The following is a 21,644-nucleotide window of genomic DNA, read 5'->3' on the forward strand; positions in this document are numbered from 1 at the left end:
AATGGCTGTGTTTTTCTGTGACTAGGTACTGACCTAACATATTCAGATGGTGTGCTTTCGTCGTAAAGCCTTTTTGAAATCGGACACTGCGGTGGGATTAACAACAAGTTTATCTTTAAAATGGTGTAAAATACTTGTATGTTTGAGGAATTTTAATTACGAGATTTCTGTTGTTTGAATTTGGCGCCCTGCACTTTCACTGGCTGTTGTCATATCAGCCGTAAGAAGTTTAATTTAACACCCTTCACTAGATGGACTTTAATGGAAACAAAAGGAAAGAAATACATAACCAATGTTTCATAAATATAATAATAATCACATAAAATGACATCCGTACATTATCATAATTACATCACAAACAAGATGTCTACAATTAAATGTGCGAAGCAAATGTCATACATACAGTGGTTCGTCCTTTAAAAGTTGCAGCGTACTGCAGCACAGCTTGCATGGTGCCACAGAATTCTATGGCACATTATTTAAGTGTCAGCCATGGAACCATTAAAGCTAGTTAGTGGTAGTTTGACCACCAGAGGGCATCTTTGAGAAGCATTTGATAGCCTTCAATAGTGATTGTACTAGAGAATTTAAAACCTTATTTTGTAAAACATTATATGGGACTGACTTTAAGAAATTTTGCTTAATTAATTCGATTAATATTATTGTGTTTCTTTTCCAAGAAAAACAAAAAACTCTCAGTGTTTCTGTAAGGATGGTCGGGAGAAGGCTACAGTACTAAGAGCATAATATTTCCACACTCTAATTGTAGTCTAACCAATACCCAAATGGAGATTCAGTGAAAATAAAAACGTCATTGATTTATCAAGACCAGTCCCCATGCTTGTCTCAGAGCAGCGTGAAACGGTGCTAAATTAGTTGACCACAGCGGGTAGGCTATTGCTTCAAATCCTATTGCTTCTAACTTCAATATGCTCTTTAACAGCACATTACTCAACACTAGTGAAACTCATGTCGCCTACAGTAGGCCTACAGTATTTCGAAAAGTAAGTGACCGCCAATAATTGCATATTTGTCTCCCGACAAGTATTACATTCCATCCTTGGAATAGCAGAACAGCATAACGGTCTGGATGGCCCTTGCTGTGCCTGGTGAGCAGTTGGTCAAGTTCTGTTGTCAGAAGAGGAATGGAAATGTCAGGGTGAACCGACGACCTGATGAACCTGCCATGTTGTCATGTATGTATGTTGTCTGCCTGTCGGAGGTGGAGTTCCAGAGCTCACAGGTGTGCCTGGCATGGATTGTGACTTCATCTCGTTCCTCGCCAATGCGTCATTCTCCGCCTGTCTCTCCACTAATGCCGCCTGGCTCTGGACCAATGCATCAGCTGTTGCCCATATCTCTGCCCTCAAATAATGTTTCTCTTTCTGCTGGTCTGCCTTCAATGACTTGATCTCGGTCTTCAAAGTTTGAATCTGATCGATGTGCACCTTCATCAGATGAGCAGAATGGTACCACCCTGAGCCCCCATCGATTACAGTGGCCTATGATAAAAACGGTAGCTCAATTAAGAATTAAAAGTGACTCCAACACACAAATGCTGCGTACATTTTAAGAACCTAGCTAAACTAACTGCTTTCTTGGCAACTACGTGATTTTCGGTGTGGCCCGTTGTCCACTGATCTCCACGGGTGGTTGTCAGCTTTGTTGTATGCTCTGCAAAAACACGTTTTTAGTACATAATAATTGTATTTGTTATTTTTATTTAACCTTTATTTAAATTATTGATTTTATTACACAGTATGCCTACACATTTATAGGCTACAGCATATACATTTTTTTTCAAGAAAATGCACTGAAACCAAAATACCTTTAGTTTTGGTGATCCTCTCAGCTCCGGCTCATTTTCAAGTCCTGTCATGGTTACGGTCCTAACCCTGGAACAGGTAGTACCATAGAAAGAAGCTGGCTTGATGAAAACAATGGCCATTTTGTCTGTTCTCTTTGGTCGCAATGTATTTTTTTTTTCTTATTTTTTTTTTTTTAGATAACACAGTTACCATTCAAAAACAAGCTGTTTAAGGGTGTAGTTTGGGGCGGGGTGAGGAGTACTGGTAAGGTGTGACTTTCACCTTAGAATTGGCCATAAGTATACAGCAGATCGCCGATTGTCCTCACATTTGATTATGCTGTAACAACATAATGTAGCACCATGACCATGATCTCTATTCATTTAAGTGAGCAGATTAGGGCTTTCAAGAGGAATGGAAAATCTACTTGAGACATAAAAATAAAAAGAACTGGTAGACTTGGGGATTTTGGTCACGGACAGTGCTATTCGCAAATGTAACACTTTAGCGTACTTAAGCATTGAATACATTGCAAGTAGGGGGATGTTCACGCCTACAGAAGCCGGGCTATAAAGAGTATTGTCCTGCTAATCGGGCTACAAGTGTTTGAAAACCTGTTTTCAAAATGCGACCAGCTGTCCATCAATACTGTAAATAAAAACACAGCATTCTTTATTATAACCACAATGTCACAAATAATTTCTATCTACCTTTCCAATTACTTTTAGAGTTTGGATGTACAAATGTGTGCTTACATGTAATTTTTCGTTGAATTCTGGTTCGGATTTAAGTATAACTTTTGACTGACGCCTTTAGTGAGAGACTGGCACTAAGAACAGCGGGAATGTTTCTCTAGTCAGCGCCACTATTCGTGCATTGCCCCTAGAAGTGTTGCTCTGTGCTACCCAGTGGGGCGGGGTACCCCCTGCCCTCGTGGCTTGAACCTCGCACGTCCACCGCTATTTCAGTGGATTCAGCTGGAGAACTGCAAGGCAATCCCATTGTGCACCACTCGGGGGTCATGACCAATATGACCAATATATATTGTCCTGCTAATACAAGGGTTAATAATATATCTGTTAGAATATCGAAGGGGCTTTTATATAATTCTAAATTAATATAATCGCTTTGTTTAAATAATAACAATATTTTGGAGATGATTTTGTTTTCAAATTACGTAAAAGGAACAAGAAAAAGGCCATTCTTGAACATGGGGTGAGATGTTGTTGCTAATTTGTAAAAAAGCCAGTTTGTTATTCAGAATGATTTATGTTTTCAGAGACAGTAGCGCCTTGGGACCCAAAAGCATAATCAGTGCTCTAACTCACCCGTGCGCTGGTCTGGGACAAGGAAGTAGTAACGCAGGGTACGATACTAAACCACAAATTACCTCTAAGTCCCGCAGCAAAATCTCAAAACTTTTAGTGGCACAACCACTGTATATACAGTTGAAGTCGGAATTTACATACACTTAGGTTGGAGTCATTAAAACTCATTTTTCAACCACTCCACAAATTTCTTGTTAACAAACTATAGTTTTGGCAAGTCGTTTAGAACATCTACTTTGTACATGACACAAATTTTTCCAAACATTTGTTTACAGACAGATTATTTCACTTATAATTCACTGTATCACAATTCCAGTGGGTCAGAAGTTTACATTCACTAAGTTGACTGTGCCTTTAAACAGCTTGGAAAATTCCATAAAATTATGTCATGGCTTTAGAAGCTTCTGTTTGGCTAATTGACATCATTTGAGTCAATTGGAGGTSTACCTGCGGATGTATTTCAAGGCTTACCTTCAAACTCAGTGCCTCTTTGCTTGACATCATGGAAAAATCAAAAGAAATCAGCCAAGACCTAGACCTTCAGGAGTCTGGTTCATCCTTGGGAGCAATTTCCAAACGCCTGAAGGTACCACGTTCCTCTGTACAAACAATAGCACACAAGTATAAACACCATGGGACCACGCAGCCATCATACCGCTCAGGAAGGAGATGCGTTCTGTCTCCTAGAGATAAACGTATTTTGGTGCGAAAAGTGCAAATCAATCCCAGAACAACAGCAAAGGACCTTGTGAAGATGCTGGAGGAAACAGGTACAAAAGTATCTATATCCACAGTTAAACGAGTCCTATATCGACATAACCTGAAAGGCCGCTCAGCAAGGAAGAAGCCACTGCTCCAAAACCGCCATAAAAAAGCCAGACTACAGTTTGCAACTGCACATGGGGACAAATATGGTACTTTTTGGAGAAATGTCCTCTGGTCTGATGAAACAAAAATGGGAACTGTTTGGCCATAATGACCTTCGTTATGTTTGGAGGAAAAATGGGGAAGCTTGCAAGCATAAGAACACCATCTCAACCGTGAAGCACGGGGGTGGCAGCATCATGTTGTGGGGGTGCTTTGCTGCACGAGGAACTGGTGCACTTCACAAAATAGATGGCATCATGAGACAGGAAAATTATGTGGATATATCGAAGCAACATCTCAAGACATCAGTCAGGAAGTTAAAGCTTGGTCGCAAATGGGTCTTCCAAATGGACAATAACCCCAAGCATACTTCCAAAGTTGTGGCAAATGGCTTAAGGACAACAAAGTCAAGGTATTGGAGTGGCCATCACAAAGCTCTGACCTCAATCCTATGGAAAAATGTGGGCAGAACTGAAAAAGTGTGTGCAAGCATGGAAGCCTACAAACCTGACACAGTTACACCAGCTCTGTCAGGAGGAATTGGCCAAAATTCACCCAACTTATTTTGGGAAGCTTGTGGAAGGCTACCGAAACGTTTGACCCAAGTTAAACAATTTAAAGGCAATGCTACCAAATACTAATTGAATGTATGTAAACTTCTGAACCACTGGGAATGTGATGAAAGAAATAAAAGCTGAAATAAATCATTCTCTCTACTGTTATTCTGACATTTCACATTCTTAAAATAAAGACAGGGAATTTTTACTAGGACTAAATGTCAGGAATTGTGAAAAACTGAGTTTAGATGTATTTTGCTAAGGTGTATGTAAACTTCCGATTTCAACTGTATAGCCCTAATATTTACAACTTAGATGTACAATGGTCTTAAATGGGACTGTTGATAACACACATTTAGGCTAGTATATCTAATTATTCATAGTGAGTGGATACCATCTTAGCCTTCAGTGCAATCAGACTTTGTGGAAAACCATGTATGATGGGAAATTATTTTGAACTCAAATTTGTAATGGGGGTTGAAGTGAACTTGACTTTGGTGTGTAGTCTAGTCCAGTGGTTCCCAACCAGGGGTACTCCGGGCAGAGCAAAATTCAGTTGGTGGTACAGTAAGCGAAAAAGGTTGGGAATCACTGGTCAGACCTCAATAATGATAAAAAGATACGTTACACTTCCCCCCTCGTCACTGAAATAGAGTATGACGTATTGTCTTCATCCGTTTAACTTAAACATGACGTGAGTGATCTAGAACAACATGAGGAAATGTAATCTAACATTTACAAAAAACGAACAGCCCCCAGACTAACATTTGAGCTGTGTGTATGGACTAGTATAAACAATCACAGCCAACCTCTGACGTAACAAGTCTTTCCCAAAATAACCCCACAGTGTAAACATTCACTTAGGCACAATCGCCTGCCAAAACAATAACAAGTGTACTGCACGAGTTTGAGTCAGGGGTTCAGTACTTCTTCACTGAACCATTCTGTCACCTCACTAAGTCTCATACTACAGACTGCATCACTCTCAGTGGCTCTCCAGTGGTTGCCTGTTGCAATACTGCTGTGAAGCTTTTCACCAGGCACACAACAGAACATGGACAAAGGAGACGCCTCAGCATGATAGTGACTAGGGGAATAACCATTTTAGGAGTTCATTTTTTGTGCCTGCAGTCTAGCGGAGCAATCTACACTGCTGTAACACAGAGAGAAAAACAGAACGAGAGAGACTGTATGAGCGTGTGAGAGTCAGAGAGGCACACTCTTAAGACCTGTAAAACCTGCTCAAAGGGATGACAAGTTAATGATCCATGACTAAACTCCAGAGTATGTTTGGAGTATAGTCAGGTCAAGTGTCCTCTGTATGGCCCATGGTTATTTGGCTAGTCACTCTCTGACATAGCACCACACCTAGCGTACGCGCTATGGATGTGACAAATGGAAACATTCTCTTACTGTTTAAACATACATTTTTGTATTGGTTTTCCATAAAAAAATATAAATAATTCGTAAAATTCCACGCGAATTCACAATGCAGATGGTCTACATTGCGCTTAATGCAGAGAGAGAGAGAACATTTAATTATTTATGCTGCTGCTGCTCCGGCTTTTCACGAGAGTGGCGCATGTAGCTTGTTATTGTCATCCAATCACAAGTCATCTAACCGGCACTAGACTACAGTCAGAGCTAGAGCCTCCATGTGGCAAGATATTAAGAGATATCTAGGCTAATCAATGGAAGATGGAATTCAAAAGTAACGTAGACTCAATTATCCTAACGTTAGGTAGCTTAACTAGCTTCTTTCTTCTCTCGGTCAGTCAAGACAGATACTAGGTAATCAGATGAGATGATAAATAACTAGCAATAAGTTAGTCTACCAGAGCGAGTCGACTTGGTTGCCATCTCCCCCTCCTCTGCTACCCTCATCACTCAGACGCACACCGCATGGCCCCTCCCCGGCTCGCTGCTTGAGCTGCTGCTCTGCTTCCTCTCCCTCGTACATTACAGGGCAAGTTAATGAAGTAGCTCCTCCTACTAAAGTTACAGCATTGATGCATTTGGTATTTGTTTCATTTGAATTTGACCCTGTATGATGATGACCAGGACCAGGTAGTTTTGTGATGACTGCATTGCTATTAAAATTGTCGGGGAAAAAATAATTCACGCTTAGGAATTTTCAGTTAACAATCCGAATTTTGTTGACCTTTTTTTAACGGTCACACCCCTAGTGCACGTGCGCACATTTTACATCACATGACCCATCCACTTCCATAACCAACCCTAGTGGACTGTAGTACACTACACTGGTATCAAACACTACAACGGTAGAAAACCAAGCAGCACGTGATTGTGTTATCCAGCGTCTTGAGAAAGAGCACCAACGTTGTTCAATACACCCATCTCTGCTGGAGACTGTACAACAGGATGTGCTGCCTTCTGCTTGACTCACCTAGGTAAACATAGACACAAAGAGAGGAGTGTGTGTGTATGTGTGAGAGAGACTGTGCGGCGTGTGTGTACGCATTTGTGTGTGCCCCCCAACAGGACATTTTGACCTTTGGCCTCTCTATAGATCACGAGTTCAGAGGCCCCTCACCGCCCGTCTTCCCCTCTCCTGTTGCCGCCGACAACCGACAAGTGACGGCCACGTTGCTAAGGAATAATTGACTCGTGGCGTGATAATGCGTGTGTGTGAGAGTGAGTGACAGAGCGAGCGAGAGAGCGAGCGAGCGGGACAGGAGAACACGTGCCAGGCAGGGCTGAGCTATTAGCGGGCCACTTGAGATGGGTTATGTAACAGAGCTGTGGCTGCAGTGCCTTCAGAAAGTATTCACATCCCTTGACTTTGTATTAAATAGAGAAATGTTGTCCTACATACAATACACCATAACATCAAAGTAGAATTAAGTTTAACATTTTTTTAAACAAATTAATACAAAATGAAAAGCTGAAGTATTCATCCCATTTGTTATGGCAAGCCTAAAAAAGTTCAGGAGTAAAGATGTGCTTAACAAGTCACATAATAAGTTGCATGGACTCACTCTGTGTGCAGTAATAGTGTTTAACATAGTTTTTTTTATGACTACCTCATCTCTGTATCCCACACATACAAATAATTGTAAGGTCCCTCAGTCGAGCAGTGAATTTCAAACCCAGATTCAAATCACAAAAACCAGAGAGGTTTTCCAATGCCTCGCAAAGAAGGGTACCTATTGGTATATGGGTAAAAATAAAAAGCAGACATTGAATATCATGGAGCACGGTGAAGTTATTAATTACAATTTGGATGGTGTATCAATACACCCAGTCACTACAAAGTTACAGCCGTCGTTCCTAACTCAGTTGCCGAAGAGCAAGGAAACCGCTCAGGGATTTCACCATGAGGCTAATGGTGACTTTGAAACAGTTACAGAGTTTAATGGCTGTGATAGGAGAAAACTGAGGATGGACTGTAGTTACTCCACAATACTAACCTAATTGACAAGAGTGAAAAAGAGGAAGCCTGAACAGCAGTCAACAAGCTTTTCTGAGTAAAGATCACTTTCACAGTCAAAAAGCAAGCAGAGATCTACCGCTCAGATTTGTTTTAAAACATGACTTAAAAAATGTAACACTAACTTAATAAAAACAGTAATGTAGGAATGAGGTTTGTGCAGTAGGCAGGCCTAATACATTATCGCAGAATATTTGCTATATGCCAGGCCTGTCAATATTGTTCTTCTCAGACCATATTATATTTCAATACTCAAGCTTTGATAAAATACATCAGTTGGTGTAGCACTTGCGAGGCACAGCTGAGTATAAATTGAAATAATTCCCTTTTTTACTTCACTGGACTGATGCTAAACTACATGTGGACACCACCTCAAATTATTGGATTCTACTATTTCAGTCACGCTCGTTGCTGACAGGTGTATAAAATCGAGCACACAGCCATGCAATCTCCAGAGGTAAAACAAATTAAGTAAAATCACGACGTCAGCGATGTTCAGGTCGGAATGTCGGGTCTCTAGAAAGATGCCCAGGTTTACGACTTAGAATTCCGAGTTGGATGACCCTTCAAAACAATTTTTCCCAGTCGGATCTCATTTTCCCCCCAGAATTCACAGATGTCTTGAATGCACTGAAGTCGGAAATGGCTGAGTTTCCAGTTGTCTTGAACATGGCATTAGTCTCAGCGGAGGGAGGGAGCAGCAAAGGGTCAGCCTCTCACAGTCTCTGCTATCTCCTTCCTTTCCTCCTGTGAGACTGACCAGAGACAGGGGACGCAGTCTTCCATCTGATGGCGAACCTCGAGCCACACCGCATCTGCCTCAAGCACAAATTGTTGTTCCTATGACCAGTGAAAGTGAAATATTCCTATAAAGACACGACGAGCTGCTAATAATAATAAAAACACAGGGCTACTCATTCACTGCAGCGCAAGTGGGAGTAGGCATTTTATGTTTTGTAATAGTGTTGAATAAAAACAGTTTGGACAGTGCTGAATTAAAAATGTAACATGAACTCATTCATAAAAACATCAGCTCCTTGCTGTATTATTTGACAGTCTCTCTGGTCATGGATTTAAAAGTTATGAAATCTCACGTAGGCTAGTATCAAACTTGTAGGCACTGTGATTTGAGCTATTCGATTGGCTAGCGCAGTAGGCACACTCGATTTAACCACAGACCTCCTGTGCATCCTGTTTGCATCAAGTCACTAAAAGTAATACTGCAAAAAAGGTGGCTAAGCAACTAACTTTTTGTCCTGAATACAAAGTGATATGTTTGCGGAAAATCCAATACAACACATTACTGATTACCACTCTCCATATTTTCAAGCATAGTGGTGGCTGCATTATGTTATGGGTATGCTTGTAATCGTTAAGGACTGGGGAGTTATTCAGGATAAAAAAGAGAATGGAACGAAGCACAGGCAAAATCCTAGCGGAAAACCTGGTTCAGTCTGCTTTCCACACTGGGAGAGGAATTCACCTTCCAGCATGACAATAACCTAAAACACATGGCCAAATCTACACTGAAGTTGTTTACTAAGAAGACAGTGGCTGTTCCTGAGTGGCTGAGTTACAGTTGTAACTTAAACCTACTTGAAAATCTCCCTGAAAATGGTTGTCTAGAAATGATCAACAGCCAATTTGACAGAGCTTGAAGATTTTTTTAAAGAATAAAATGGGCAAATGTTGCACAATCCAGGTGTGGAAAGCTCTTCGAGACTTACCCAGAAAGACTCACTTACTCAGCTGTAATCGCTGCCAAAGGTGCTTCCAAAAAGTACTGACTCAAGGGTGTGAACAATTATGTAAATTTGATATTTCTGTATTTCATTTTCAATAAATTAGCTACATTTTCTAAAAACATGTTTTCACATTGTCATTATCAGGCATTGTGTGTAGATGGGTGAGATTTTTTATTTTATTGAATCAATTTTGAATTCAGGATGTAACAACAAAATGTGGAATAAATCAAGGGGTATGAATACTTCCGAAGGCACTGTACCTGCTGGCTCTGTGCTTGGTGTCATAACAAGCACACCATTTTTTGAACTTTTGCTCAAGGCCGTTTACAGTGCATTCTTTACGTTACAGCCTTATTCTAAAATTGACAATTCTTTTTCCCCCTCATCAATCTACACACGACACCCCATTACGACAAAGCGAAAACAGGTTTTTTGACATTTTTCAAAAACAGAAATATCTTATTTACATAAGTATTGAGACCCTTTGTTATGACACTCGCAATTGGGGGAAAAGGGCCTTGGTCAAGGAGGTGACCAAGAATCCCGCGGTCACTCTGACAGAGCTCCAGAGTTCCTCTGTGGTGATGGGAGAACCTTCCAGAATGACAACCATCTCTGCAGCACTCCACCAATCAGGCCTTTATGATAGTGGCCAGACGGAAGCCACTCCTCAGTAAAAGGCACATGACAGTCCGCTTTGAGTTTGCCAAAAGGCACCTGAAGGACTCTTAGACCATGAGAAACAAGATTATCTGGTCTGATGAAACCAAGATTAAACTCTTTGGCCTAAACGCAAAGTGTCACGTCTGGAGGAAACCTGGCACCATCCATACGGTGAACAATGGTGGTGGCAGCATCATGCTGTGGGAATGTTTTTCAGCAGCAGGGACTGGGAGACTAGTCAGGATCAAGGGAAAGATGAACAGAGCAAAGTACAGAGAGATCCTTGATGAAAACCTGCTCCAGAGCGCTCAGGACCTCAGACTGGGGCGACGGTTCACCTTCCAACAGGATAACGGCCCTAAGCACACAGCCAAGACAACGCAGGAGAGGCTTCGGGACACATCTGTGAATGTCCTTGAGTGGCCCAGCCAGAGCCCGGACTTAAACACGATCGAAGATCTCTGGAAAGACCTGAAAATAGCTGTGCAGCGACACTCCCCATAGAGCCTGACAGAGCTTGAGAGGATCTGCAGAGAAGAAGTGGAGAAACTCCCAAAATACAGTTGTGCCAAGCTTGTAGCATCATACCCAAGAAAACTTGAGGCTATAATCGCTGCCAAAGGTGCTTCAACAAAGTACGGAGTAAAGGGCCTGAATACTTATGTAAATGTTATCCGTTTTTTTTTTTTTTAAATATATACATTTGCAAACATTTCCAAAAACCTGTTTTTGCTTTGTCATTATGTGGCATTGTGTGTAGATTGAGGGGGGAAATTATTTAATCCATTTTAGAATAAGGCTGTAACGTAACAAAATGTGGAAAAAGTCAAGGGGTCTGAACACTTTACGAATGCACTGTAATTCTGTATTTACCAGGCGGACACACTCATTCTCAGAGTCTTGGAAACTGTGTTTTGTGTTTGTGTGTGTGCATATGTGATACTCTCCCCAGGTGTCAGTGCACTGCGTACAGACAGGGAGGGAGAGCGGTGGAAAGACTGCGTTAATTAGCTAGTCCACCCCTCAGACTGAGTAAGGACTGCGGTGTGCGTGTTCACCTAAAGCAAACTGCAGAGAACACAGCCTGAGCTCCGCAATGCACTTTAGTGCTGTCTAATACAGCAACTAATGACATGTCAACAGAATAGACTAAATATTTCTCAGAGCTGAACGTACACAGATCTTGATCTTATATTGTTCAGAAGAGATACAGATCTGGGACTGACTATTGTCTATAAATCCAGGTTGCTTTCTGCCAATCACAGTGTTTATAGGGCCAACATCTAAAGAGATGTACATCTACAACTCCTGACTCACCATGACATCACCATGCACCAGTACCTCAGGCTGACTGGCCATCACTTCTTTAAAACATGTCAATTACATTCAGTCGTCAACTATTTGTTATGCAAATAGTTGTTCGAACCCACTGCAATGATGTTTGAACACATTAACCTCTTGGCAACCAACTAAAACCCCTTCTGATAAAGCTTTATTTAAAGCATCCAGCTATAACGCTTTATAACATGTTATAATCATGTATGAGCTTTTGTAATGACAAATAATATGTTATGTATCTGTTTGTTTCAACACTTCAACAGATTGAAACTCGCTGGTATTAGTCAGGATCATTATGAGATGATTATAAGGGGTTTAAGACATGGGTATGACAACTCGAACAATGCATTAGAACTGCATCATAACAGCCCATACATAAATGCCTCCTCTGTATTGCTTTTTTTCCCCGGACAGGTTGTGGCACGTTTTCAGACAGGACGTTGCCACCCTTACTGCATGTCAGTAGTAAAACCCTAGGAGGGAGAAAGATCAGAGTGGCAGTCCCTAGTTTCTGAGAAGTGCACTGTAGCTTTATAACCAAGTCTAAGAGAAAGGGAAAGGTAGAGAGGGAGGTTGTGATGCTGGGCTCAGTCATGTTTTGTGGTGTTTTTCGCTCTTTTGCGGGGGGTCTGCTGCAGAGGCTGATGATTCACAGTCAGACCGGAACACATTTATCATTTACATTTTAGTCATTTAGCAGACGCTCTTATCCAGAGTAACTTACAGGAGCAATTAGGGTTAAGTACCTTGCTCAAGGGCACGTTGGCAGATTTTTCACTGCCTCTGGCTGCTGAGGACACCTTGAGACACTACAGCATACATTTAAAGGACAAACTGTGTGTTTGTGCGAGTGTGTGTACTCATAACAGACATGCTACACATGTAAAAACAGCCAATACCTTTGAAATGGCAGTGACAGCAAGGAGTCAGAATTCAACGTTCCAACACTGTTTTCACATTCAACACAGATGAGGTTCAAATATAAAATCCTGACTCATCATTGCATCACCAGTACCTTGGTGCTAAAATAGACACACCGTTCTATCATGCAACACAGAGGTGTTGATGTGAAGACCTGTGTAGATCATGGAAGAGGTAGCTCAACAACTACCCACCTTGATCATCTGGGCCACGTAGCTTTCTGGGCCGGTGTACTCTGTGGGGTCCTTCACCCTCACCAGAACCAGGAAGTACAGATAGTGCCACATGTTGTGTTCCGACGTGATGTGCTCCTCAAAGGACACAGTCTTGTTGTCAAACTTATCCCTCTCCAACCCTGAGTGAGGAAAAACAGTACTTATTCACTGATATACTGATCCACCAATTCACTTTACCTTTGTCATATCCTGCAGTTTCGTTGCTGTTCTTAATTATATTTTAGAGCCTCTCTATTAGGGGTGTGCTGAGTACTCGGACACAACGAGTATCGTAACAAATATGGAGAACTTTCCAAATACAATTGACAAGTATCTTTGTAATTATCTGTGATTAGAAAAATGTAATTGTCAGCTGACAGCACACATCTCTTTCACTCAAACAGTGTGAAGCACTCTGTGCTCTAAACAACTAAAGGCTAGTTCTTCAGTCTGTAAACAAACGGGCGGCAATTATTGCTATTATTTATTCTCGCCCAGGCATGTTTACCGAGCGACAGATCAATAGAAAACAAAATGACAAACGTAGATAGTTTATTTTTGATTGTACAAATGTTGTGGCATAAGTGTCGGGAGAGAAAAGGTTTTCTCCTCACAAAAGTTATATGGGAGTTAAATCTAAATCTGTGTCTGGAATAAATGCAGGCAATATAGTAATTTTTGTTGTTGAAAAGCCAGCCAGCCAGCCACACACACACGAAGTCGGAAGTTTACATATACCTTAGCCAAATAAATTTAAACTCAGTTTTTCACAATTCCTGAAATGTAATCCAAGTAAAAATTCCCTGCCTTAGGTCAGGTTAGGTCAGGTTAGATCCTAAGATCATCACTTTATTTTAAGAATGTGAAATGTCAGAATAATAGTAGAGAGAATGATTTATTTCATCTTTTATTTTTTTCATCACATTCCCAGTGGGTCAGGAGTTACATACACTCAATTAGTATTTGGTAGCATTGACTTTAAATTGTTTAACTTGGGTCAAATGTTTCGGGTAGCCTTCCACAAGCTTCCCACAATAAGTTGGGTGAATTTTGGCCCATTCCTCTTGACAGAGCTGGTGTAACTGTGTCAGGTTTGTAGGCCTCCTTGCTCGCACACGCTTTTTCAGTTCTGCCCACAAATTTTCTATGGGATTGAGGTCAGGGCTTTGTGATGGCCACTCCAATACCTTGACTTTGATGTCCTCAAGCCATTTTGCCACACCTTTGAAAGTATGCTTGGAGTCAATGTCCATTTGGAAGACCCATTTGCGACCAAGCTTTAACTTCCTGACTGATGTCTTGAGATGCTGCTTCAATATATCCACATAATTTTCCCTCTTCATGATGCCATCGAATGTGTGAAGTGCACCAGTCCCTCCTGCAGCAAAGCACCCCCAAAACATGATGCTGCCACCCCCGTGCTTCACTTCAATTAGCCTATCAGAAGCTTCTAGCAATGACATAATGTTCTGGAATTTTCCAAGATGTTTAAAACACACAGTCAACTTAGTGTATGTAAACTTCTGACCCACTGGAATTTTGATACAGTGAATAATAAGTGAAATAATCTGTCTGTAAACAATTGTTGGAAAAATTACTTGGGCCATGCACAAAAGTAGATGTCCTAACCGACATGCCAAAACTATAGTTTGTAAACAAGAAAGTGGTGGAGTGGTTGAAAAACGAGTTTTAATGACTCCGACTTCAACTGTACATACATACAGACAAAATCTTTGGAGGGAGCTGAAAGTCCGTATTGCCTAGCGACAGCCCCAAAACCTGAAGGATCTGGAGAAGGTCTGTATGGAGGAGTGGGCCAAAATCCCTGCTGCAGTGTGTGCAAACCTGGTCAAGAACTACAGGAAACGTATGATCTCTGTAATTGCAAACAAAGGTTCCTGTACCAAATATTAAGTTCTGCTTTTCTGATGTATCAAATACTTATGTCATGCAATAAAATGCAAATTAATTACTTAAAAATCATACAATGTGATTTTCTGGATTTTTGTTTTAGATTCCGTCTCTCACAGTTGAAGTGTACCTATGATAAAAAATTACAGACCTCTACATGCTTTGTAAGTAGGAAAACCTGCAAAATCGGCAGTGTATCAAATACTTGTTCTCCCCACTGTATATATTATCCTATTTCATTGATCATTGAATAGGACTAAGTTAATCATGTGCATTGCCACTGGTCGGGGTCGTTTAATAATGTGTGTGAATGAGCAAAGGAACATAACGATGTGCTCTGAGATGCACTTTGACTGATAGCGCAGTAATGCGCACTTGAGGTATAAGCTTTACTTGCATTTAAAATGCACTTCCGGGTTTTCCCGATCACGAGTATTAAGTGTGATGATACAGATACAATTCTGAATACAAGTATGACGAGATCCTCACACCCCTACTCTCTATACGGTCTTGTTGTATATCTACAGCACATACTTCATAGTAATGTTCGATATGTACAGGCAGCAAGCACAAAAGGAAGTCAGATTTTATTCTAACATTGCAAGACAGTAGAGGGAGTATTGCTATTAAAGTGGCAAAACGCAAGAAATTTACCGTAGAACGTCGCATCAGGACGATACAAAAACCCACACATAACGCGACAGAACTGTACAATATGTATTTTCCTGCTATGTAGTTCTGTGTACTGTTACGTAGTGCTGCGTAGTGTTATGTGGTGCTCTGTAGTCTTCTATGTAGTGCTATATAGAGTTATGTAGTGCTGTGTAGGGCTGTGAACCCACCACAGATGAAGCAGGTGGTCTTCAGTATCTCCTCCTTCCTCTGCTTCTCGCTCCTCAGGTCAGCGAACGTATCGATGATGACGCCGAAGATGAGGTTGAGGACGATGATGATGACGATGAAGAAGAACAGCAGGTCATACACCACACGGGCCACAAACAGAGGATCCTGGGTAACGAGTGGACCGGTGAGAAACAACGAGAGAGTGATCTTCAGCATCAAAGTATCAGCATTATCCACCTCGTGTAAAGTATTTAAGTAGTACTTTAAAGTATTTTTTACTTAAGTATTTTTTTTGTGTATCTGTACTTTACTATATATATTTTTGCCAACTTTTACTTCACCACATTCCTAAAGAAAATAATGTACCTTTTACTCCATACATTTTCCCTGACACCCACAATTTGGACAGGAAAATGGTCCAATTCACACACTTTTCAAGAGAACATCCCTGGTCATCCCTACTACCTCTTATATGGCGGACTCACTAAAAAATGCTTTGTTTGTAAATTATGTCTGAGTGTTGGAGTATGCCCTGGCTATCCGTCAATAAAAAAAAATAAAAAAAATTGTGCCGTTTCCTCAAAATAAGGAAGTTAATATTATTTTACTTTTGATACTTTAGTATATTTGAGCAATTCTATTCACTTTTGATACTTAAGTATATTTAAAACCAAATACTTTTACTCAAGTAGTATTTAACTGGGTGACTCACTTTTACTTGAGTCATTTTCTATTAAGGTATCTTTACTTTTACTCAAGTATGAAAATGGAGTACTTTTTCCACCCCTGCTATCCACATCCTCATAATCATCATCCCGATTAATACCATCAATAGAACTGTAATCATCACCACCAGCATCATCATGAAAAAGAGTTGGCCCTTTGTTTTAGTACATTTTCTTACTGACTGGTTCATTGATCAACTGATTGATGGACTGACTGATTGGACCATGTCACTCACGTCTTTGGAAGGTTTCCTCAGCACGTCTCCCACTCCCCCTCCGTTCCTCAGGCCCTGGTTCAGCACCGTCACGATACACATCAGCAGAGTGTCACACACACGCTCCGTCCCATCGTCCTCCCCCGCCATCACTGGACACACACATCAAAACATACAGCCATGAGGAGTGTGTCTGTGTGTGTGAGCGCAACGCAGCAGGGCAGGCCATTTCCCCCTCCTGCTTCTCCATACTGTGTGTTAGATAACTAATGATAGATGTACACATCAAAAGGTGGTAGTATCTTGAATCTACCTGACAACGAGTGACAAGTTCACATTTCAAAAAGCTGTACATGTCTATATCAGATTCAGGTTGAAATCCCCTCACAATAGTAGACTTCAACAAAAGCTTGTGCTCACAACACTGGATGAAAGAGTTTGAACACTGAAACGTGGGAGGATGTGACCCCTCTATGTGACAGATTTCAAAACAGGGGAGGAGGGTTTTAAAGAAAACAGCGAGAGAGAGATCGAGAGGGTGAGAACATTGTCAGAGAAGGAGGGATAAAAATAGAGAGGAGCCGGTGAGGTCACGTGTCGAGGCCCCTGTAGTGCAGGTGATCCATAGACACACACTGGACTAGAGAACAAAGGACGATGAGTCATCCCCTATATACCTCTGCTTCTCCCTCTCCACGATTACTCTACACTAAGGACTGAGAACTAACTGAACTAGCTATGGTCTGAAAGTGCTGAAAGAGCAGTGGACCGGATTCAAACCAATACTGGCAGCGCAGTGTTTCCGTTAGGAACATGTGGCGGCGGACATTTGACCGGCAGCATTTTAATTTACAGAGCATGTAAGAAATTTACCGGACCCACATCCGTCTGTTGCGTGACCGGATTAGGGCGTCCACGCACGGTTCTCAAAACGACATGTCTTAACAGGACATACAACTCATATACAACAGCATGCATCATTCTTAATGAATTTCGATGGGCATTTGGAAGATGTTAGAATACATAGGCAGTGACTCCATAAGGCTAGAGAAGCTTTCCCTAAAGTACATCGAATTAGATTGCCAAAATGATATAGCCTAATCAGTTTACTCCTGTCTATATATAAATAAATAAAATCCGTCAAAATAGGCTACTACACCAGAAAGCATGATTTGGCCACAGAGGATCATTAGGAAAAAATGATACTCGTATAGACTATAGTCAGAAGGGCCTGCAATTTGAGCAGAGCTTGTGGCAAATACCAAATAGATGATTGTTGAGTTGCGACTGTCAGTGAAAAGCAGAGACCCCCAGCCAGGCATATCGAAATATTTAAAAATACAATCTCAAAAAAACTGTTTGGAAAACAAATGGCTATTGCTGTAACGAGAAGACAATGAAAAGACTCCAATTTGTCTTTTAATTATCAAGATTCTCAACTTAATTTAGTGAAAAGTAGTACTCTTATTGGCACTAGCGGAGAACATCGGCCATATCCTCGGTGAGTGTGCATAGTCACTGTCTTTATCATTGGGTCAGTGCCACTTTTGTTTGTATTTGAACAATCATTTCCTCCTCCAGGTTATATAGACGTTGTATTTGTGTCGCTCCTTTTCGTAGGCCTAATATATGGATCAGACAACGTCGTTTTTATTGATCTGTTTGTCAGTGTTAGCAGAGTAGCCTACCCTGTCATATTAAAAAAGTTTCTGCTAATGTCTCCAGTCATACATAGTGTAGTAGAATTGCTTGAAATGTGTTTATAAAAAGGCCAATGTTTTCCTGTGCAAAAAAGGAGAATAAATGTAGGATATAGCCTGCTATCTGATACCCTAAGCCACTACGACTATCCAACCTAATCATCACATTAGGAATAGTAGACTATCTTACATAAGTCCGCAAATGTGAGGATGCATGGAATGCCTGCCATTATAAAAGGTGTATTTTTTATGGTGAAAATTTGCTTTGCCAAACTTGAAACTCACATGCCGCCTATGTTAGAATAACTACCCACATTTACTTTTCCTCAGCCAACAAGACAAACAGCAAAATCACTAGCCTATGTCAATCTACTATCCCCCACAGTAGAAAAGTTGCCCTATTCTATTGGTCATCTTGTCGTTCGGTCCAAGAAAGAAATAGCCTATTTCAAACAGACTCTGGGACAGTTGGGGGATGATAGATCCCAAATTCATACAACCACTAGGCCTAGGCTACATCCAATTATAAGCGCAGCAATGCACACAAGGCAGTAGGCTACGTGCGAATGAAAATATCTGTTAGAAACTTAGAAAGAGGGGAGATTTAAATATGCAACAACTAGCATGGGTTGCTAATGACTAGGATTGTGGCATTGGCTACTGGACAATTAAATAAAGTTGATTTGAAAACCAATAGAACATGAGAGAAAAAGGCTACTGGTTTCAATGGCATATAGAAGTCTTTAGAAAATAAATAATAGAAAATAATACACTGCTCAAAAAAATAAAGGGAACACTTAAACAACACAATGTAACTCCAAGTCAATCACACTTCTGTGAAATCAAACTGTCCACTTAGGAAGCAACACTGATTGACAATAAATTTCACATGCTGTTGTGCAAATGGAATAGACAACAGGTGGAAAATAGAGGCAATTAGCAAGACACCCCCAATAAAGGAGTGGTTCTGCAGGTGGTGACCACAGACCACTTCTCAGTTCCTATGCTTCCTGGCTGATGTTTTGGTCACTTTTGAATGCTGGTGGTGCTTTCACTCTAGTGGTAGCATGAGACGGAGTCTACAACCCACACAAAGTGGCTCAGGTAGTGCAGCTCATCCAGGATGCACATCAATGCGAGCTGTGGCAAGAAGGTTTGCTGTGTCTGTCAGCGTAGTGTCCAGAGCATGGAGGCGCTACCAGGAGACAGGCCCGTACATCAGGAGACGTGGAGGAGGCCGTAGGAGGAAACAACCCAGCAGCAGGACCGCTACCTCCGCCTTTGTGCAAGGAGGAGCACTGCCAGAGCCCTGCAAAATGACCTCCAGCAGGCCACAAATGTGCATGTGTCTGCTCAAACGGTCAAACAAGACTCCATGAGGTGGTATGAGGGCCGACGTCCACAGGTGGGGGTTGTGCTTACAGCCCAACACCGTGCAGGACGTTTGGCATTTGCCAGAGAACACCAAGATTGGCAAATTCGCCACTGGCGCCCTGTGCTCTTCTTCACAGATGAAAGCAGGTTCACACTGAGCACATGAGCACATGTGACAGACGTGACAGAGTCTGGAGACACCGTGGAGAACGTTCTGCTGCCTGCAACATCCCTCAGCAGATGACCGGTTTGGCGGTGGGTCAGTCATGGTGTGGGGTGGCATTTCTTTGGGGGGAGCCCTCCATGTGCTCGCCAGAGGTAGCCTGACCTGCCATTCAGCTACCGAGATTGAGATCCTCAGACCCCTTGTAGACCCATATGCTGGTGCGGTTGGCCCTGTGTTCCTCCTAATGCAAGACAATGCTAGACCTATGTGGCTGGAGTGTTCAGCAGTTCCTGCCAAGAGAAGGCATTGATGCTATGGACTGCCCGCCCGTTCCCCAGACCTGAATCCAATTGAGCACATCTGAGACAATTTCATGTCTCGCTCCATCCACCAACGCCACGTTGCACCACAGACTGTCCAGGAGTTGGCGGATGCTTTAGTCCAGGTCTGGGGGAGATCCCTCAGAAGACCATCCGCCACCTCATCAGGAGCATGCCCAGGCGTTGTAGGGAGGTCATACAGGCACGTGGAGGCCACACACACTACTGAGCCTCATTTTGACTTGTTTTAAGACATTACATCAAAGTTGGATCAGCCTGTAGTGTGGTTTTCCACTTTAATTTTGAGTGTGACTCCAAATCCAGACCTCCATGGGTTGATAAATTTGATTTCCATTGATCATTTTTGTGTGATTTTGTTGTCAGCACATTCAACTATGTAAAGAAAAAAGTATTTAATAAGAATATTTCATTCATTCAGATCTAGGATGTGTTATTTTAGTGTTCCCTTTATTTTTTTGAGCAGTGTAATAATATAAATGTATTTTTAATCGTGGCCATAGTTTTTTAAAAATGCGATTGGCTTTAGAATTGTTGTGCAATGACTGGTCTTATTAAAGCACATGTTTCACTCCAGCAGAAACAAACAGCTGTTTGAGCTGTATCAGCAGCTCTCACGCTACATCCACTGGTATTTACATCAATTAAGGATAAAATGCATTATTTCGCAAAGGGATTTTTCTCTCTCTCTCTCCCAGACAATTGGCTGGCACCAATAATAAAAAGAATATCGACCAAAAGCCGGCTATTACCGTCTAACGGAAACCCTGTGGCAAGTAAAGTCCAGGCCTGGAGCTCCCGCTGTGCACTCAGACAGCTCAGCCCACAGACAGACGGTACAATAAACACACACCCCAGACCAGCCGGTTACATAAGAGCGCCGCTCTGTTCTGCGCTGCACGACCACCGCGCCAGATTATGCAACAGGTGCATATGTGCTGGCAAGTTGTCTCTCCCTGACTGCCCGAATGTTGTGCGAAAGCACGCCCACACTCTTGTATGCATGCACTCACGCTCTGGAAAGCTCACACACATGGGGAAGTGTGCAACGGCACAGGCAATTAATGTTCCACGCACAGATGCATGAACGTGTAAGCGTGCACGCACACAGTCAGTCAACAGAGACAGAGGTTTATCTAAAATCCATAGTCTTATAAACTATGTTTAGTAAAATTGTGTTTACTAGTAATTACACATAGTTATGACATAAAGCAAAAAATCCATCCTACTACTCAAAGTCTATATTCCTGTCAGCTCTAACTGACAACACTAAAATCTATTCTGTTTACTCTCCAGCCCTATTTCACTATTGATAAGCAGAGTGTCTGAAGAGAGAACAGCGGGTAATGATAAAATTAACCATCCATCTCATGCTGTACTGCCCGGTGATAACTACCACCGGGTGATAACTACCACCGGGTGATAACTACCACCGGGTGATAACTACCACCGGGTGATAACTACCACCGGGTGATAACT

At 41.7% G+C, this 21,644-nt stretch overlaps 1 protein-coding gene across 1 annotated transcript in view; it reads right to left on the minus strand.

Moving 5' to 3' along the window:
- Positions 1-21,644, minus strand: part of LOC111952558 (inositol 1,4,5-trisphosphate-gated calcium channel ITPR2) — a 160,347-nt gene that overhangs the window by 14,844 nt on the left and 123,859 nt on the right. The window contains exons 52-54 of the mRNA XM_023971370.3: positions 16,609-16,739; positions 15,647-15,812; positions 12,873-13,033 (exon numbers count right to left, since the gene is read on the minus strand). Coding sequence (XP_023827138.1) covers positions 12,873-13,033; positions 15,647-15,812; positions 16,609-16,739 — 458 coding nt within the window. The remainder of the gene's footprint in view (positions 1-12,872; positions 13,034-15,646; positions 15,813-16,608; positions 16,740-21,644) is intronic.

Source organism: Salvelinus sp. IW2-2015, linkage group LG26, assembly GCF_002910315.2.
Source record: "Salvelinus sp. IW2-2015 linkage group LG26, ASM291031v2, whole genome shotgun sequence".
NCBI classification, from domain to species: domain Eukaryota; kingdom Metazoa; phylum Chordata; class Actinopteri; order Salmoniformes; family Salmonidae; genus Salvelinus; species Salvelinus sp. IW2-2015.